This window comes from Cuculus canorus, chromosome 28, assembly GCF_017976375.1.
Source record: "Cuculus canorus isolate bCucCan1 chromosome 28, bCucCan1.pri, whole genome shotgun sequence".
Lineage (NCBI taxonomy): Eukaryota > Metazoa > Chordata > Aves > Cuculiformes > Cuculidae > Cuculus > Cuculus canorus.
In genome coordinates this window covers 569366-585603 of record NC_071428.1, presented here as the reverse complement: position 1 = coordinate 585603, position 16238 = coordinate 569366, and the positions used below count along the sequence as shown (strand labels likewise).

The 16238-nt window shown below is 58.1% G+C and overlaps 1 protein-coding gene across 1 annotated transcript; it reads right to left on the bottom strand.

Annotated features, from left to right (window-relative positions):
- Nucleotides 1-6213: 6213 nt before the first annotated feature.
- Nucleotides 6214-15638, bottom strand: SF3B4 (splicing factor 3b subunit 4). The gene is made up of 6 exons (XM_054051237.1): nucleotides 14890-15638; nucleotides 13638-13766; nucleotides 12153-12695; nucleotides 11333-11527; nucleotides 7538-7708; nucleotides 6214-6887 (listed from the first exon to the last, which is right to left on the bottom strand). Exons 1-6 carry the CDS (start codon nucleotides 14921-14923, stop codon nucleotides 6703-6705), a joined length of 1257 nt encoding a protein of 418 aa, XP_053907212.1. The 5' UTR covers nucleotides 14924-15638; the 3' UTR covers nucleotides 6214-6702.
- Between the last annotated feature and the right edge of the window lie 600 nt (nucleotides 15639-16238).

Below are 16238 nucleotides of genomic sequence, written 5' to 3'. Positions count from 1 at the left end.
GCCTCCTCGGGGCTGGATCTGGATTTCTTTGGATCAAATCATCTCCGCTTGGGCTCCCCGGCCCCGCTGCCGGGAGAGGACACAAAAGCCTCCCGTGGCTTTTTGAGGGGTTCAAAGAGGATGGCGGTCACGGCAGGGAGGCAAAACCAGGTCCAGGGGGACCCAAACCCAACCCGATTTGCCCCAGGTCACTCGCTGGGAAAAACTGGGATTTTGGAACGTGGGGCACAGAGCATCCCAGGCTGCTCTGGTTTGGGATTTGGGGTTCCCCATTCTGCGCAAGGCTGGGAGCATCCACAAAAGCAGGATGTCCCCTAAGCCTCCTCCTCCTCCTGCTCCTCATATGCAATGAGTTGAGCCGGTCTCAGCTCGCTGGACGTTAGCGCCAAAGCCGGGTGATCCGGCAGCAAAGATGGGTTTGGGGCCAAGATCTGGTTGTGCCGAGGTCACGGTAACTTCAGCACAAACTGTATCCCAGCGGGAGACCTTCCGTTACCGAGAGGAGGAGGAGGAGGAAGGTATGCTTGAAGCCAAAATGAGCACAGCAAGAGTAGGAATGAACGTCCGTCCCGATGTGCTAAAAGCGATGCAGCAGCTGCGTGCTCAGACAGATCAGGACCAGTCCACACCAGTGGCATCAGCACCAGGATGGGTTTGGGAAACTGGAAGCTATGAGATCTTGTTGGAAAGCCTACAGGGAAGCTGGGAGGGGCTCCTGATGAGGGAGGGCAGGGATACGGCGAAGGGAAGAGTTTTGAGCTGCAAGAGGGGAGATTGAGGTGAGATCTTAGGGAGAAATGTTTTGCTGTGAGGGTGGGGAGGCCCTGGAACAGGGCGTCCAGAGCCGTGGTGGCTGCCCCATCCCTGGAGGGGTTCCAGGCCAGGTTGGATGGGGCTCGGAGCCCCTGAGCCAGTGGGAGGTGTCCCTGCTCATGGTTGGAACTGGATGGGTTTGAGGTCCCTTCCAACCCAACCCATTCCATGGTTCCAGCTGGATTTCAGCCCCATCGGCAGCAGGGTGGGATCCATGGTGGATCCTCCAAGGTCTAATAATGCCCCCTGCACCCACCCAGGGACCCAAGTGGCCTTTGGGGTTGGAATGTGCTCCGGGGGGTGGAACCGGATGGGCTTTGAGGTCCCTTCCAACTCAACCCATCCCATGATTCTACAAAATGACCCCAAAAGGGGGAGCGCAGCCGAGCTCCTGGGGTCTTCACCGCAGCCGACAGAGGGGCTGCAGGAGACCAGGGGAGAGCCGAGCACGTCTCCCCCTCGCGTGGGCGGCTGCACATCCGGACTGCGGGGCTGATCACGCGCCGGCGGAGCCCCGGCACGGAGCCTCATTGGCCTGGGCGCACTGGTGAGCTGCTTCCTCGGGGCTGCCGAGCCCGTCAAGCTATGACTCATGAGCCACATTGTCACCGGCAAAGCTCCGTGTCCCCCAGCATCCGTGAGCTCGCGCTAAGCCTTAAGGCTTTCATGCAGAGAACTGGAGTAAAATGCAACGCAGCAGAGACAGAGGAACAGCTCGTTCCGGTCCTGAGGGCCTCGGATCGCATCGCGTTTGCCAGGGTCTAAAAAAAAAAAAGAGGTGATGGGATAAAACCAGGGGTGATGGGATAAAACCAGGGATGAATGGGATAAAACCAGGGGGGAATGGGATAAAACCAGGGGGGAATGGGATAAAACCAGGGGGGAATGGGATAAAACCAAGGGGGATGGGATAAAACCAGGGGTGATGGGATAAAACCAGGGGTGATGGGATAAAACCAAGGGGTGATGGGATAAAACCAGGGGGGATGGGATAAAACCAGGGGGGAATGGGATAAAACCAGGGGTGATGGGATAAAACCAGGGGGACGGGATAAAACCAGGGGGACGGGATAAAACCAGGGGGACGGGATAAAACCAGGGGCATGGGATAAAACCAGCGGTGATGGGATAAAACCAGGGGAACAGGACAAATGCAGGGGTGATGGGATAACAGCAGTGGGACTGGATAAATCCAGGAGTCATGGGATAACACGAGGGGAATGGGATAAAATCAGAGGTGATGGGATAACATCAGGGGAGGAGGGATGGGAGTAAAACCAGTGAGGATGAGATAAAACCAGGGGGGATGGGATAAAACCAAGGGGGATGGGATACCATCGGGGGTGGTTGCGTTCATGGCAAGGAGATCAGCTGCCCCAGGAGTGTCCTAGTGGATTCCTTGAGCCGAGAGAGCCCAGAAACACCAGCCTGGAGCTCACCGGATCCACACGGGAAGCACTGTTTTCTTCAGACACTCAAGATCTCAAAGCATCTTGGATCTCAGCATCACAGACACCGCACGCTGCAGATAACCATCCCGCAAGTGCACATCCCACGCCTCCCCGCACCTAAACCTTCCCATTCCAGTACTCCGAGCCAGACTCTCCCTGAATTTCTGGCTCCAGACGATAGGGAAGGGGTCATCGCTTCTGTCCTTTCCTCCCCAGCCCACCCCGACCAGGGGCATTCCCCACCCTGACAGCCACCACCCGGAGAAGGCATGGAAGCTGTTCCCTCCCTGTTCCATCACAGAGGCTTTCAGAATTCAGAACCAGACACATTGAGGTGGATGGGAAACGAAATCCGAAGCCATGCGGCAAACGGGCACCAAACATCCCGGGGCGCGAAGACAGCAGCGTTCTGCCTTCGGAGAAAAGGAGCAGGGAAAGCAGGCGGGAGCAGGGAAGCGGATGAAGATGTTGCTGAGCACAGGCTCAGCGCAGATGAAAACGCTGGGATGAAGGAGGCAGCACGTTCCCATCCCCACATCTTGCCACGAGCTCCAGGCTCACTCAGAGGGTCCAATGCTGCCCAGGGCAGAAGAAGGCATTTGTGCATCTTAACTTCTCCGGGCAAATACTCCCATCAGCTGCTTAATCCGCCTTTCCAGGCCATGCCATGATGGGGACAAGCCCTCTCCACCACCTCCATCACAGCTGCGAGGGCTGCACACGCCACCCTCGCAGGAGCTCGGACACACCAGCCACCAAGGTCACCCAGCTGGAGTCACTGCGAGTCCAAGGACACCGAGACATCTTGCTTCTGGCATGCGTTTTGACCTGATCGATGGATGGCAATCAGCCTCTCCCTTGGCAGAATTACTTCCACTTCAGGAATGCCTTTAATTGCTGTAGCTAGGGTGAATTTTTCATTAAATTGCTTGACTTTGGTCAAAAACGTTGGCAGCAAAGTCTTTCGGCGTTCCTGCACCGAGACCAACACCAAACCCGCGCCCAGCCCAGCTCAGCTCCTTCCAGCTCCCTCCCCTTCCATCACAAATCCAACCCCACAGCGCTGTGGCTGCTTCAGGACTTGTTTGGCTTCAGAGGTGCTTTTCCCAATGCGTAAAGCCCTTTCCCTACGCCCACCGCCTGGAAAACCGGATTTAAGCGTCTGCCTCGCCCACACCTAATGGCAGGGGAGCATTCCTGCCTTGAACGGCATCCAGCGCACACGAACACCGCGACCGCAGCAGAGAAAGGCAAACGCGGGCCCCGCACACGGGAAGATTAACACAAACATTAGTGATGTTTTACAATGCTCTCACCAGGCAGCTCTTAAGAAAAACACCTCCAGCCCAGCTGCTGCGGCTCAGGAGCTGCCAGCACAGCCGCACCAGCTTCCGGGCTCTTAACCAGCCACAATTTACTGCTAATTTACACCTGAGCCCAGTTTTCTCCTCCGCTTGGGCTCTGCTCCGTCAAGCAGCAGCTGTGGAGCCACTTCTCATTTCCCGGCTTGAAGAAGTGGAGGAGCTGGAGCCGAGCGATGCCAGGACTTCATGGAGCGGTTTGGGTCAGAAACGACCTCAAAGCCCATTCAGTCCCACCCCTGACCTGGGCAGGGACACCTCCCACTGGCTCAGGGGCTCCAAGCCCCATCCAACCTGGCCTTGGACACCTCCAGGGATGGGGCACCACCACTGCTCTGGGCAACCTGGGCCAGGGCCTCCCCACCCTCACAGCAAAATATTTCTCCCCAAGATCTCATCTCAATCTCCCCTCTTGCAGCTCAAAACTGTTGCATAGGCAACATCTCCAATGCTTTGGTCTTGTTTTTCATAGAACGGTTTGGGTTAGAAGGGACCTCAAAGCTCATCCAGTTCCACCCCTCTGCCATGCACAGGGACACCTCCCATTGCACCATCCAACCTGGCCTTGAACCTCTCCAGGGATGTGTTCATCTTCCACCACTTCCTCCTGATCACTTCCATACCAGCCCCAGCTAGAAGGGAGACCCTGAAATCCTGCTTTTCCCACTACGATGTTTGCGTTGGGCTCTCTCTGTAATTCTGCGGCCAGAGCAGCACGCGCTGGAATGGCTCCAGGCTGGACACCATCCAGCAGTAATTGCAGGGCATGTTCCTGGGAGGGAGACTGGATTGATGCAATGGTGCTGGGCTCCAGAGCAGACAGAGGCGAGACCCGTGGGTGAGCTAATGGAATCACAGAGGCTCAGCGGGTAGCCCGGTGCCTCCAGGTCTGCCGGAAGACCTTGTGCATTCCCTCCCCTGGATGTCAGTGTCCCCTGTATAAACTTGGGAACCTCCAGTGGTTAATGTTGCTCCAGGGGGAGCTGGGGGTGCTCAGCTTGGTCAGGATCAGCCCTCCACAACCACAGAGCTCAATGCTTGACCCAGGAGCAGTCCTGGAAGCTGTTCCCAGCACAGCCCAGCCCTAAAGTTCACTCACGGTCCTGAACTGTCTCCAGAAAGGCTGGATTGGAGTAGGGACAGCTGTTCCAGGAGCAGAAAGAGAATCCACATCTGTAGGAAAAGCCGGGACAGTCTGGATGTTAATTAGACTTTATCAGAGGCTGTAATCAAAGTGCAGAGCAGCTCCCTCTCTCCAGGGAGACCCTAGAGCAGCTTCCAGTGCTGAAAGGGACTCCAGGAATGCTGGAGGGTGGCTCTAGATCAGGGAGTGAAAGGAGAGGATGAGGGGAATGGTTTTGAGCTGAAAGAGGGGAGAAATGTTTCCCTGTGAGGGTGGGGAGGCCCTGGAAAAGGTTGCCCGGAGCAGTGGTGGCTGCCCCATCCCTGGAGGGGTTCCAGGCCAGGTTGGATGGGGCTCGGAGCCCCTGATCCAGCTGGAGGTGTCCCTGCCCATGGCAGACGTGGAACTGGATGGGATTTGAGGTCCCTTCTACTCCAAAACATTCTGATTCTGTAAGAGCTCTTCCAGCTCATCTCCCAGATCCTTCAGTGGCCGCTCAGCTGCCAACGTGAGCAGAGGAGAAATAAAGCCGAAATAAAGCTGGCCGATCAGCCGCGCTCCTTCCCCAGCCTTCCGCAATCGGGCTCCGAGCCCCTGCGGATGCCACAGGCCTTAAACCAACAGCCCCGCTGCACCAGCCAGGGAAGCACAGCACCACTCTGAGCAGCAAGGGTCAACAGAGATGTGAGATAAAGGTCAGGTTTAGCCCTAGGATGTTAAAATAGAACAGAAATAAACCAGCAAAGAGTAAAACCAAGGTGGCTTCCCCTCTGCAGAGCACAAATTGCTGCAGCAGCCTCTCAAGAGGAGCCACCACAGCCAAAAAAGCACTACGGTCCCTGTTCATGTCCCCAGCTTCTTCCACCAAGTCAAAAAACTCCAGGTGGTCAAATATCTGAAAACACTTTGATTTTGTGTCTTTAAAAATCACCTGAATTCCCAGCTTCCTATGCAGAAAGCCAACAAGTCTTCTGATCCCCCAAGTCCCCTCCCTCCTCTCGCCTTCCCAACTGCTGGGGAAGGTGTGAAACCTTCCACTGCAGACTCTGCTTTTACATGTCCCTAATTAGCGCAGAATTGGCGCAAAGGCACTGAATTCGTTAGGAGAGGCGGGATGGTTTCAGCGACTCAGCCCCAGGAAGCACGGAGACTGCATGTGGATCAGATCTGCTCCACCTCTCCCCCTGCCAGAACACTTTCATTGCCCCCTCGGCTAACGGCAGCCCCAGGACCACAACGGTAACGGCTCCCTGTGGCTGTGAGCAACCTCAAAATGAGATCTCATTTCTGGAGAACCCCTTCCTTGTGCGGAATCGGATGAGGCAGGGACTCGGGAGAGCAGGTTTCACCACCAAATGACACCCCTGAACATCCCACCCATATACACGTGCTCTCTGGGACAACAGTGTTCAAGGATGCCATAGGCTTCAAGGCTTTTACCGTACATTTTCCGGGGTACTGGATTTCTCGGAGCCTGTCAGCCAGCAGCGAACAGCTTGGAGAGCGCGTGAGACAGACGGGAGCGCCGGCATTCTGATGAGGCAGCCGAGGAACTCCAGCGCAGGGATCCCTAAGAGCAGCTCGCAGCCTATCGGCGTCTCAATCACAACCTCGATCCCGATCGCGGAGGGACAACCCTCCGGTACATAAATCGATTTATTTGTAAATGGGCAATGGCTGCTTTACACAGAAAACAAAATCCCATCGTAAGTACCTTGAAAAAACTTCAAGGATGAGAAAAGAAGAGGGAGGAGGGGGAAAGGAACCAAAATGAATGCTATAAAAAGAAACGAGGAATACAATGAGGAGAAGGAAAGAGAAAGGGAGGAGCTGTGAGAGGGCTGGGCCTGGCTGCTCCTTCTGGTAGCAGATTTGTTAGTCCAAGGGGAAAGGAAAGTTCGAGGAGAGGAAGGGAAGGATCCCCGGCAGGGAGGGGGGTCTTCTGCTGCGGTGTTTAGGGCAGGGGGCCCCTCAAGGGGCCACGTGGGGGCACCCCTGGGGGCCTCTGCGCTGGCCGGGGAGGCAGAGGCACCCGCTGGTAGCCGTAGGGCGGCGGGCGAGGAGGCCCATTGTATCCGTGCGGAGGCATCAGCGGAGGAGGGCCACGCATCCCGTGGTGCGGCATGGGGCCTGGGTGACCTGCGGGGACAGAGCGTCAGGAACCTCTGCGGGGAGACAGAGGAACAGCCGGATCCCCCCAGACCCCACCCTGGTTTGAGCCAATGCTTCCCCTCCTTCCCTCTCCACCAGCAGATCCTGGAGAAAAGTCTCTTTTAGGAGCCACCCCACGTCTGGTGGGTGCAACCACGCTCAGGAACCCTCGCTGCTGGCAAAGCCCAGTCAATATAGTCGGGATCTTGGGAAAAATTCTCTCCCAGAAAGGGTTTTCAAGCCCTGGCAGAGGCTGCCCAGGGCAGTGGTGGAGTCCCCATCCCTGGAGGGGTTTAAAAGACATGGAGATTTGGTGCTCAGGAACACAATTTAGTGGTGGGGTTGGTACTGGTGGATTTACAGTTGGACTCAACCTTAAAGGTCTTCTCCAACCTAAACGAATCTGTGATATCCAGATGTGAGAGACGGGCAGAGCTCCACATCCCAACAAACAGGAGGAAAGCCCAGGAAATCCTGGCTTAACAGCTCACGGCTGCCAGGTTTGGCTCCAAAAGTTCAGCGTCTTTTCCTTCCCACCAAGAATGGATCAAGGGAAGGCGTGGAGCAGAAGTGAGTGCTGAACTCATTCACCACAGAGAGGAAAGAGCACAAACGGCCTCCCACAGGCCCACACTTACCCATGGGTGACCCAAAATGTGGTCCTCGGGGCGGCATCCCCATGGGTGGGGGGCCGGGGTGTGGCATGCCAGGTGGGGGCCGAGGAGGGGGCTGCCCACCCGAGCCCGGTGGTCCTGGGTGGTGTTGGCCCATCCCGGGCGGCCCGTGGTGCACCTGCATGGGAGGCATTCCTGGAAAAGAAACGGAACCAGGGATCTCAGTGATATTGACAGCAAGATCGAGGGCACCCTCAGCGAGTTTGCAGATGACACCGAGCTGAGTGGGGCAGGTGCCACACCGGAAGGATGGGATGTCATCCAGAGGGACCTGGACAGGCTGGAGAAGTGGGGCTGGAGAACCTCAGGAGGGTTCAACCAGGCCAAGGGCAAGGTCCTACCCCTGGGTCGGGGCAATCCCCAGTTTCAGTACATGATGGGGATGATGGGATGGAGAGCAGCCCCGAGGAGAAGGACTTGGGGTGCTGGTCGAGAAGCTCAACAGGAGCCGCAACGTGCGCTCCCAGCCCAGAAACCAACCGTGTCCTGGGCTGCATCAAGAGAAGCGCGGCCAGCAGGGAGGGAGGGGATTCTGCCCCTCTGCTCCTCTCTGGGGAGACCTCAGCGGGAGGATTGGGGCCAGTTCTGGAATCCTCAACAGAAGAAGGAGATGGAGCTGTTGGAATGGGTCCAGAGGAGGCTCCGAGGATGCTGCGAGGGCTGGAGCACCTCCCGTCCGAGGACAGGCTGAGAGAGTTGGGGTTGTGGAGAAGAGAAGGCTCCGAGGAGACCTCAGAGTGACCTTCCAGTACCTGAAGGGGCTCCAGGAGAGCTGGAGAGGGGCTGTTCATAAAGGCTGTGGGGATGGGACGAGGGGGAACGGGGATAAACTGGAGAGGGGCAGGTTTAGACTGGACTTGAGGAGGAATTTCTTCATGATGAGGGTGGGGAGGCCCTGGAATAGGTTGCCCACAGCAGTGGTGGCTGCCCCATCCCTGGAGGGGTTCAAGGCCAGGTTGGATGGGGCCTTGGGCAGTCTGATCCAGTGGGAGGCTCCCCACTGCAGGGAGGTTGGAATTGAATGATCTTTAAGGTCCCTTCCAACCCAAACTATTCTATGATTCTACGTTAGGAAGAAATGTTTTGCTGTGAGGGTGGGGAGGCCCTGGCCCAGGTTGCCCAGAGCAGTGGTGGCTGCCCCATCCCTGGAGGGGTTCAAGGCCAGGTTGGATGGGGCTTGGAGCCCCTGATCCCGTGGGAGGTGTTCCAGGAGGTGGAACTGGATGGGTTTTGAGCTCCCTTCTGACCCAAACTATTCTATGATTCTATGTTTGTAACGAGAAGCAGCTCTCAGCACTCACGGGCTGGAAAGGCCCCAAATCGAGCTGTAACTCAGATCTGCAAAGGGGAGTCTACTACCTAAAAAGAGGGGAAAGAGGAAAAAGAGCAAAACTTGCTGACGAGAGGCAACAGGAACAACCTGCAGCACGCAGGCACTGCTGGGATGAATGCACAGTGGGGAGAAAGATGTGACAGCTGCCCTGGACAGGGGCTCAGAATCACCAACCCTGGGGGTTTTGGAGGGCAATCTGGCTCCAGAGCTTGCCCTGCACCGCGCAAGGAGCAGCTTGCATCCCCCAAAATCTACTTTTTCCTCTAATTCTCTCATTTTATCCCTTTAAAAACCCAAACTCGCACAGATTCTTTTCTCTTTATCAGAACAGACGAGCCTGGTGTGGCTTCGGCGCTGCCTGCACCCTTAATTGCCTACTTTGAAGGCCGAAAAGCCGGCTCATCGTCGGGACGACCGCAGCCATCTGGTCACTCACCCAGCCGAGCTGCGATCACACAAAGCGCCCTAATCAACCCGCACGGGAGTGCGTCCCAGCGCAAGGGTGGCTGTAGAGCAGGCAGGATTAAAAGCAAATCAAATTAAATTGCAAATTCCCCTTCATTTTTACAGCTGAAACCTGAGCCTGGGTACTGGCGCTGCTCATTCCCAGCACTACAGGGCTAAAAATGGAAGGAAATCAAAGAAACATTTTGTTCTCATGTCTGGAATCGGCTCCCGCCTGGCAGAGCCGCTAAGAAGGTTCACACTTCACGGATTAATCGACACCGGAGGAGGATGACGACGGCTCGGAGCCTCACTGACGTCCTCCCACCACAACAGCACCCCAGACCTCAACTCCCTGCGCCATGATGGACCCTGCCTTCCTCCATCCAACCTCCGCAGCTCCAGGAACTCGCATCCCGACCCGACTGGATGCCTCCGTTTCCTAAATTACCAAAGCAAGTCCCGAATCCCGCCGGGCCCCACTCCAGGCTATTTTTTAACATGTTTTAGAACATGCAGGAGAGGAAACCCAGAAAGCAGGCACGGTGCTGCTGCCGTGACGTCCTTGCTCCTACGCAGACCCTCCCTTTCCTTCTCCAGGCGGTGGAGAGCAATATCCCAGGGGAAAAACGCTGCATCCAGCCCCTTACAGAGCATAGCAATGACTTCTCCCCCTTTTCCAGAAGGGGAAGCTCAGGGAAGAGAAAGGAGGGGGTGATTTAGGCCCATAAATCCTGTATGATGAAGTAACCACAGCAGTGGACAAGAGTAAACCAATGGATGGGATCTATCGGGACTTCTGTAAAGCCTTCGGCATGGTCCCCCACAACATCCTTCTCTCTAAACTGGAGAGATATGGATTCGATGGGTGGACGGTGCGGTGGATGAGAAAAACTGGTGGGATGGTCGCATTCAAAGAGTAGTGGTCAATGGCTCAAAGTGCAGATGGAGATTCGTGACCAGTGGTGTCCCTCAGGGTCCGTACTGGGATCAGTGCTGTTCAATACCTTTATCAATGACATTGACAGCGAGATCGAGGGCACCCTCAGCGAGTTTGCAGATGACACCGAGCTGAGTGGGGCAGTTGCCACACCGGAAGGACGGGATGTCATCCAGAGGGACCTGGACAGGCTGGAGAAGTGGGGCTGGAGAACCTCAGGGGGTTCAACCAGGCCAAGGGCAAGGTCCTACCCCTGGGTCGGGGCAATCCCCGGATTCAGTACACGATGGGGATGATGGGATGGAGAGCAGCCCCGAGGAGAAGGACTTGGGGTGCTGGTCGAGGAGAAGCTCAACAGGAGCCGCAACGTGCGCTCACAGCCCAGAAACCAACCGTGTCCTGGGCTGCATCAAGAGAAGCGCGGCCAGCAGGGAGGGAGGGGATTCTGCCCCTCTGCTCCTCTCTGGGGAGACCTCAGCGGGAGGATTGGGGCCAGTTCTGGAATCCTCAACAGAAGAAGGAGATGGAGCTGTTGGAACGGGTCCAGAGGAGGCTCTGAGGATGCTGCGAGGGCTGGAGCACCTCCCGTCCGAGGACAGGCTGAGAGAGTTGGGGTTGTTCAGCCTGGAGAAGAGAAGGCTCCGAGGAGACCTCAGAGTGACCTTCCAGTACCTGAAGGAGCTCCAGGAAAGCTGCGGAGGGGCTGTTCATAAAGGCTGTGGGGATGGGACGAGGGGGAACAGGGATAAACTGGAGAGGGGCAGAGTTAGACTGGACATGAGGAGGAATTTCTTCACTGTGGGACTGGTGAGACACTGGAAGAGGTTGCCCAGGGAAGCTGTGGCTGCCCCATCCCTGGAGGTTCAAGGCCAGGTTGGATGGGCCTCGGAGCCCCTGATCCAGTGGGAGGCGTCCCTGCCCATGGCAGGGGGTTGGAACTGGATGGGCTTTAAGGTCCTTTCCAACCCAAACCATTTTATGATTCTATGAAAGATGAAGGAGAAACTGCATTTCCCGAGGCCAACTCTGGGCTGGTGCTCACCTGGATGGTGCATCCCGCCCGGAGGAAAGGGATGTGGGTGAGGTGGGTGTCCTGCGCCGGGAGCGGCTCCAGTAGGGGGACCGGGAGCACCGGCACCGGGTGGCATGGGTGGGGGCGGCATGGCAGGAGGCATGCCGGGAGGCATCGCACCGGGAGGCGGCACCGGAGGGGGGAATGATCCTGGCGGTGGGAGGCCTGCAAGGAGAGAGAGCAAGGATTGCGGTAAATATGAAAAACAAACCAACAGCAAAACAATCTCTCAGGTTATTGGGAAGGAGTGGAAAACACAAGCAGCCTCGGGAACCTCAAAGAGCCTCAGCTATCCCTGGAGGGGTTCAAGGCCAGGCTGGATGGGGCTTAGAGCTCCTGATGCAGTGGGAAGTGTCCCTGCCCACGGCAGAGGTGGGACTGGATGGGCTTTGAGGTCCCTTCCCACCCAAACCATTCCAGGATTCCATGAACCACAAAGGCAGAAGCCAGATCCTTCCACTCAGACCTGAGACAGCATAGACGGAACTGTCATGGGGAAGGAAGAGGATCCTAAATTCCCGCTGGCTGGGAATCCCACAGCTCTAAGGGTTTTCCACTCACTGCTGGGACGGTATAGGCCAAGCTGCCGCACAGAAGAAAGAGGACTTCCTAAAGTCCTGCCAGCTCGGTTTTTGCACCGACCATCACCAAAGAGGACTCACTGCTGCCCTGAGCCTCCCCACGCGACACAGAGCAGCTCCGAGGCGTGGCAGAAGGCAGCCACCCCTGGGACACAACAGCCTCTGGCCAATTTGCACAGCACAGACAGCCACCACCGTCATTTACCCACCTGGAGGGGTGACGCCAGGGCCCAGGGAGGTGACAACGGGAGTCGGGACAGACGGAGGAGGCGGAGCATCGGCAAAGAGCTGATGGGGCCGATCTGCCTGCGAAAGCGGGTTCTGGGCTGCCAGGAGACGCTCGGCGGCCGAGCCGTGCCGCTCGCCTTTGGAATCCTTTTTGAAGGCGTACGAGACAGTGATGGGCCGGTTGCAGAGGTACTGTCCGTTCATGGCCTCGATAGCGGCGTCTGAGGCATCAAAGCTGGCGAAGTTGATGAAGGCGTAACCCTTTGAGTTGCCCGTGTCAGGGTCACGCATGATCTTGGGTGTCTGCAGGATGACCCCGAAGGCGCTGAAGGTGTCGTACAACAGCTTCTCATCAATTTCAGGGTCCAGGTTCCCAATGAAGATGTTGGCCCCCACATCCAGGTTTTTGTTGTGGGCCGAGGCTTTGTTCACTCGGATCGGTTTCCCGTACAACTTGATCATATTCATGATCTTAATGGCGTAATCCGCGTCCTCCTCGCTGAGGAACTCCACAAAGCCATAGCCTGAAATGTGTCCACAAGCAGAGCGTTAGGAGAGGACGGCCCCAAAGCTTCCCACAGCTCCTCCCAGCCACGCCCGATTTCATGGAATCATGGAATGCATTGGGTTGGAAGGGACCTCAAAGCCCATCCAGTCCCACCCCCTGCCCTGGGCAGGGGCACCTCCCACTGGATCAGGAGCTCCAAGCCCCATCCAACTTGGTCCTTCTGCAGATCCTCCTGCCCTCCATCCATGGATCCAGCCTGGATCCCTCTGCAGATCCTCCTGCCCTCCATCCATGGATCCAGCCCGGATCCCTCTGCAGATCCTCCTGCCCTCCATCCATGGATCCAGCCTGGATCCCTCTGCAGATCCTCCTGCCCTCCATCCATGGATCCAGCCTGGATCCCTCTGCAGATCCTCCTGCCCTCCATCCATGGATCCAGCCTGGATCCCTCTGCAGATCCTCCTGCCCTCCATCCATGGATCCAGCCTGGATCCCTCTGCAGGGCCTCCTGCCCTCCATCCATGGATCCAGCCTGGATCCCTCTGCAGATCCTCCTGCCCTCCATCCATGGATCCAGCCTGGATCCCTCTGCAGAGCCTCCTGCCCTCCATTCATGGATCCAGGCTGGATCCCTCTGCAGATCCTCCTGCCCTCCATCCATGGATCCCTCTGCAGATCCTCCTGCCCTCCATCCATAGATCCAGCCTGGATCCCTCTGCAGATCCTCCTCCCTCCATCCATGGATCCAGCCTGGATCCCTCTGCAGATCCTCCTGCCCTCCATCCATGGATCCAGCCTGGATCCCTCTACAGATCCTCCTGCACTCCATCCATGGATCCAGCCCAGCCCAATCCCATCCAGGCACTTTTTTACCCCAAAAAGCCCTCCCCCGGGCTGTCCCCAACAAGGTGTTTTATTCAACGTGTGGTTCCAGCAACGGGAACGTTAAGCCCCTCACCCTGGTGCTGGCCGGTGACGCGGTCCTTGGGCATGTGGGTGTTGACCACGGGTCCGGCCTGCAGGAAGAGCTCCCAGAGCAGCGGCTCGCTCACCTTCTCGTCCAGCCCCCCGACGTACACGGTGGCATCTTGAGCCAAGGAGACAGAGAAGCCGAGTTAGACCTGAGAGGCGCTGGGCAAGAACTGAAGGGCTTGATGCCAAAACCCCTCAAGTCCAGACCCCCCACAATTAAGCCCTTGCCAATAGAGGCCCCCACGTCCCCTTTTTTCTTTAGGAAGACCAGAGTTCAGCCATTCCAGCTCCTGTGTGCCCATGAAGCCCACTGCCCCCAAAGTGACACCCCCCCCCCATCTTTAGGGTGCTTTCTGTAGGCCCCTCAACCTCCTGGTCACCTCCGCAGAGCAATCCCTGTCTCCAGAGAGCCCCCGCCTCAAATCCCTAAACATCTCTAGGGAGCTCAGGACACCCCTACAGAGCTCCACAAGGCCCTCTCATGGAGGTCCCCATGTCCCCAGAGATCCCAGCCCCCCGCAGAGGCCACCCCTATCCCCAGGGTCCCCCAAGTTCCCCTGAGTTTACAGCCCCCTCCAGGAGCCCAGGGGACCCCATGTCCCCACAGATCCCAGCCCCCACCATCCCCGGGGAACCCAGGGATCCCCACTTCTTCAACCCCACCCCCCCGCCCCCCCATGCCAGCCCCCTTGATGTCCCCAGGGAGCCCTGGGCCCCCGTGTCCTAAGCCCCCACCATGCTCCCCCCTGTCTCCAGAGATCCCAGCTCCCCTCCATCCCCTGGCACCCCGACGTTCTCAGCCTCTCCCCGGGCTCCCCCCATCTCCATCTCCCCACAGCTCCCATCTCCATCTCCCCACAGCTCCCATGTCCCCCCATTTCCATCTCCCCACAGCTCCCCCATCTCCATCTCCCCACAGCTCCCAGCTCCCTCCATCTCCATCTCCCCACAGCTCCCAGCTCCCTCCATCTCCATCTCCCCACAGCTCCCAGCTCCCCCATCTCCATCTCCCCACAGCTCCCAGCTCCCCCATCTCCATCTCCCCACAGCTCCGCCATCTCCATCTCCACACAGCTCCCAGCTCCCCCCATCTCCATCCCCCCACAGCTTCCAACTCCCTCCCCCCACAGCTCAGGGAGCCCAAGGCCCCCACATCCTCGGGCCGCCCCTCCCCAAGCCCCCTCCTCCGCTCCCCCCGTGTCCCCCGGGAGCCCAGGCCTCCCCCTTCTCGCGCCCACCCTGGTTCCGCTCCGAGATGGGCCCCGCCGCCATCTTGCCAGGCCTCCCGCTCCCGCCTGCGCGCCGACGCCGTGCGCCGTGACGTCATCCGAGGGCGCCGCACCGCCCCTTGCGGGTCAGGTCGCTGAACTATCCGGAAGTGGCGTCAGCGCTGAGCGCGGGGAAGGCGCGGCGGCCATGTTGGGTGTGTGTGGGCGGAGCGAGGCTGCCCTTCTGTGGCGATGGGCCCCATCGCCAATAGGGCCGCTGGCTGGGGATCCATCCCAGTGCCAGGGGAATCCCAGTATGGATGCAGCCCAGTGCTGGGGGATCCCAGTGCTAAGAGATCCCAGTTCCAGGAGACTCCAGTAGGCGCGAATCTCAGTGCCAGGGAATCCCAGTATGGAGGGATCCCACTGCTGGGAGAACCCAGTGCGGGGGGATCCCAGTGCTAAGAGATCTCAGTTCCAGAAGATCCCAGTATGGATGGATCCCAGTGCCAGGAGAACACGGTGCCCAGTATGGAAGAATCCTAGTGCTGGGAGAACCCAGTATGGATAGATCCCAGTGCTGAGAGGGAATCCCAGTGCCAGGAGGGATCCCGGTGTGGGGGATCCCAGTGCTGGGAGAACCCAGTGCTGGGGGAATCCCACTGCTGAGAGATCCCAGTTCCAGGAGATTCCGGTATGGATGGATCCCAGTGCTGGGAGAACCCAGTGCTGGGGGACCCCAGTGCTGAGAGATCCCAGTTCCAGGAGATTCCAGTATGGATGGATCCCAGTGCTGGGAGAACCCAGTGCTGGGGGACCCCAGTGCTGAGAGATCTCAGTTCCAGGAGATTCCAGTATGGATGGATCCCAGTGCTGGGAGAACCCAGTGCTGGGGGACCCCAGTGCTGAGAGATCCCAGTTCCAGGAGATCCCAGTATGGGGGGATCCCAGTGCCAGGGAAATCTCAGCACTGGGAGGGAATCGCATCCCAGTTCCCCCATCCCAGTTCCTCCCTCGCAGCCGTGCACCAGGGCCTTGCGACTGGGCTTTAATGGGCTCCAAAACACAGACCCCATGGAAATGCAGCCGGATGAAGGTCCTTGAGATCCCGCTCGCTCCCCACGATCCATCCCACTCCCCGTGATCCCTCCTGCTCCCCAAGATCCCACCTGCTCCCCGCGATCCCTCCTGCTCCCCAAGATCCCACCTGCTCCCCGCGATCCCTCCTGCTCCCCGTGATCCCTCCTGCTCCCCAAGATCCCACCTGCTCCCTGAGATCCCTCCTGCTCCCCGAGATCCCTCCTGCTCCCTGAGATCCCGTCTGCTCCCTGCGATCCCGCCTGCTCCCTGAGATCCCACCTGCTCCCCGTGATCCCGCC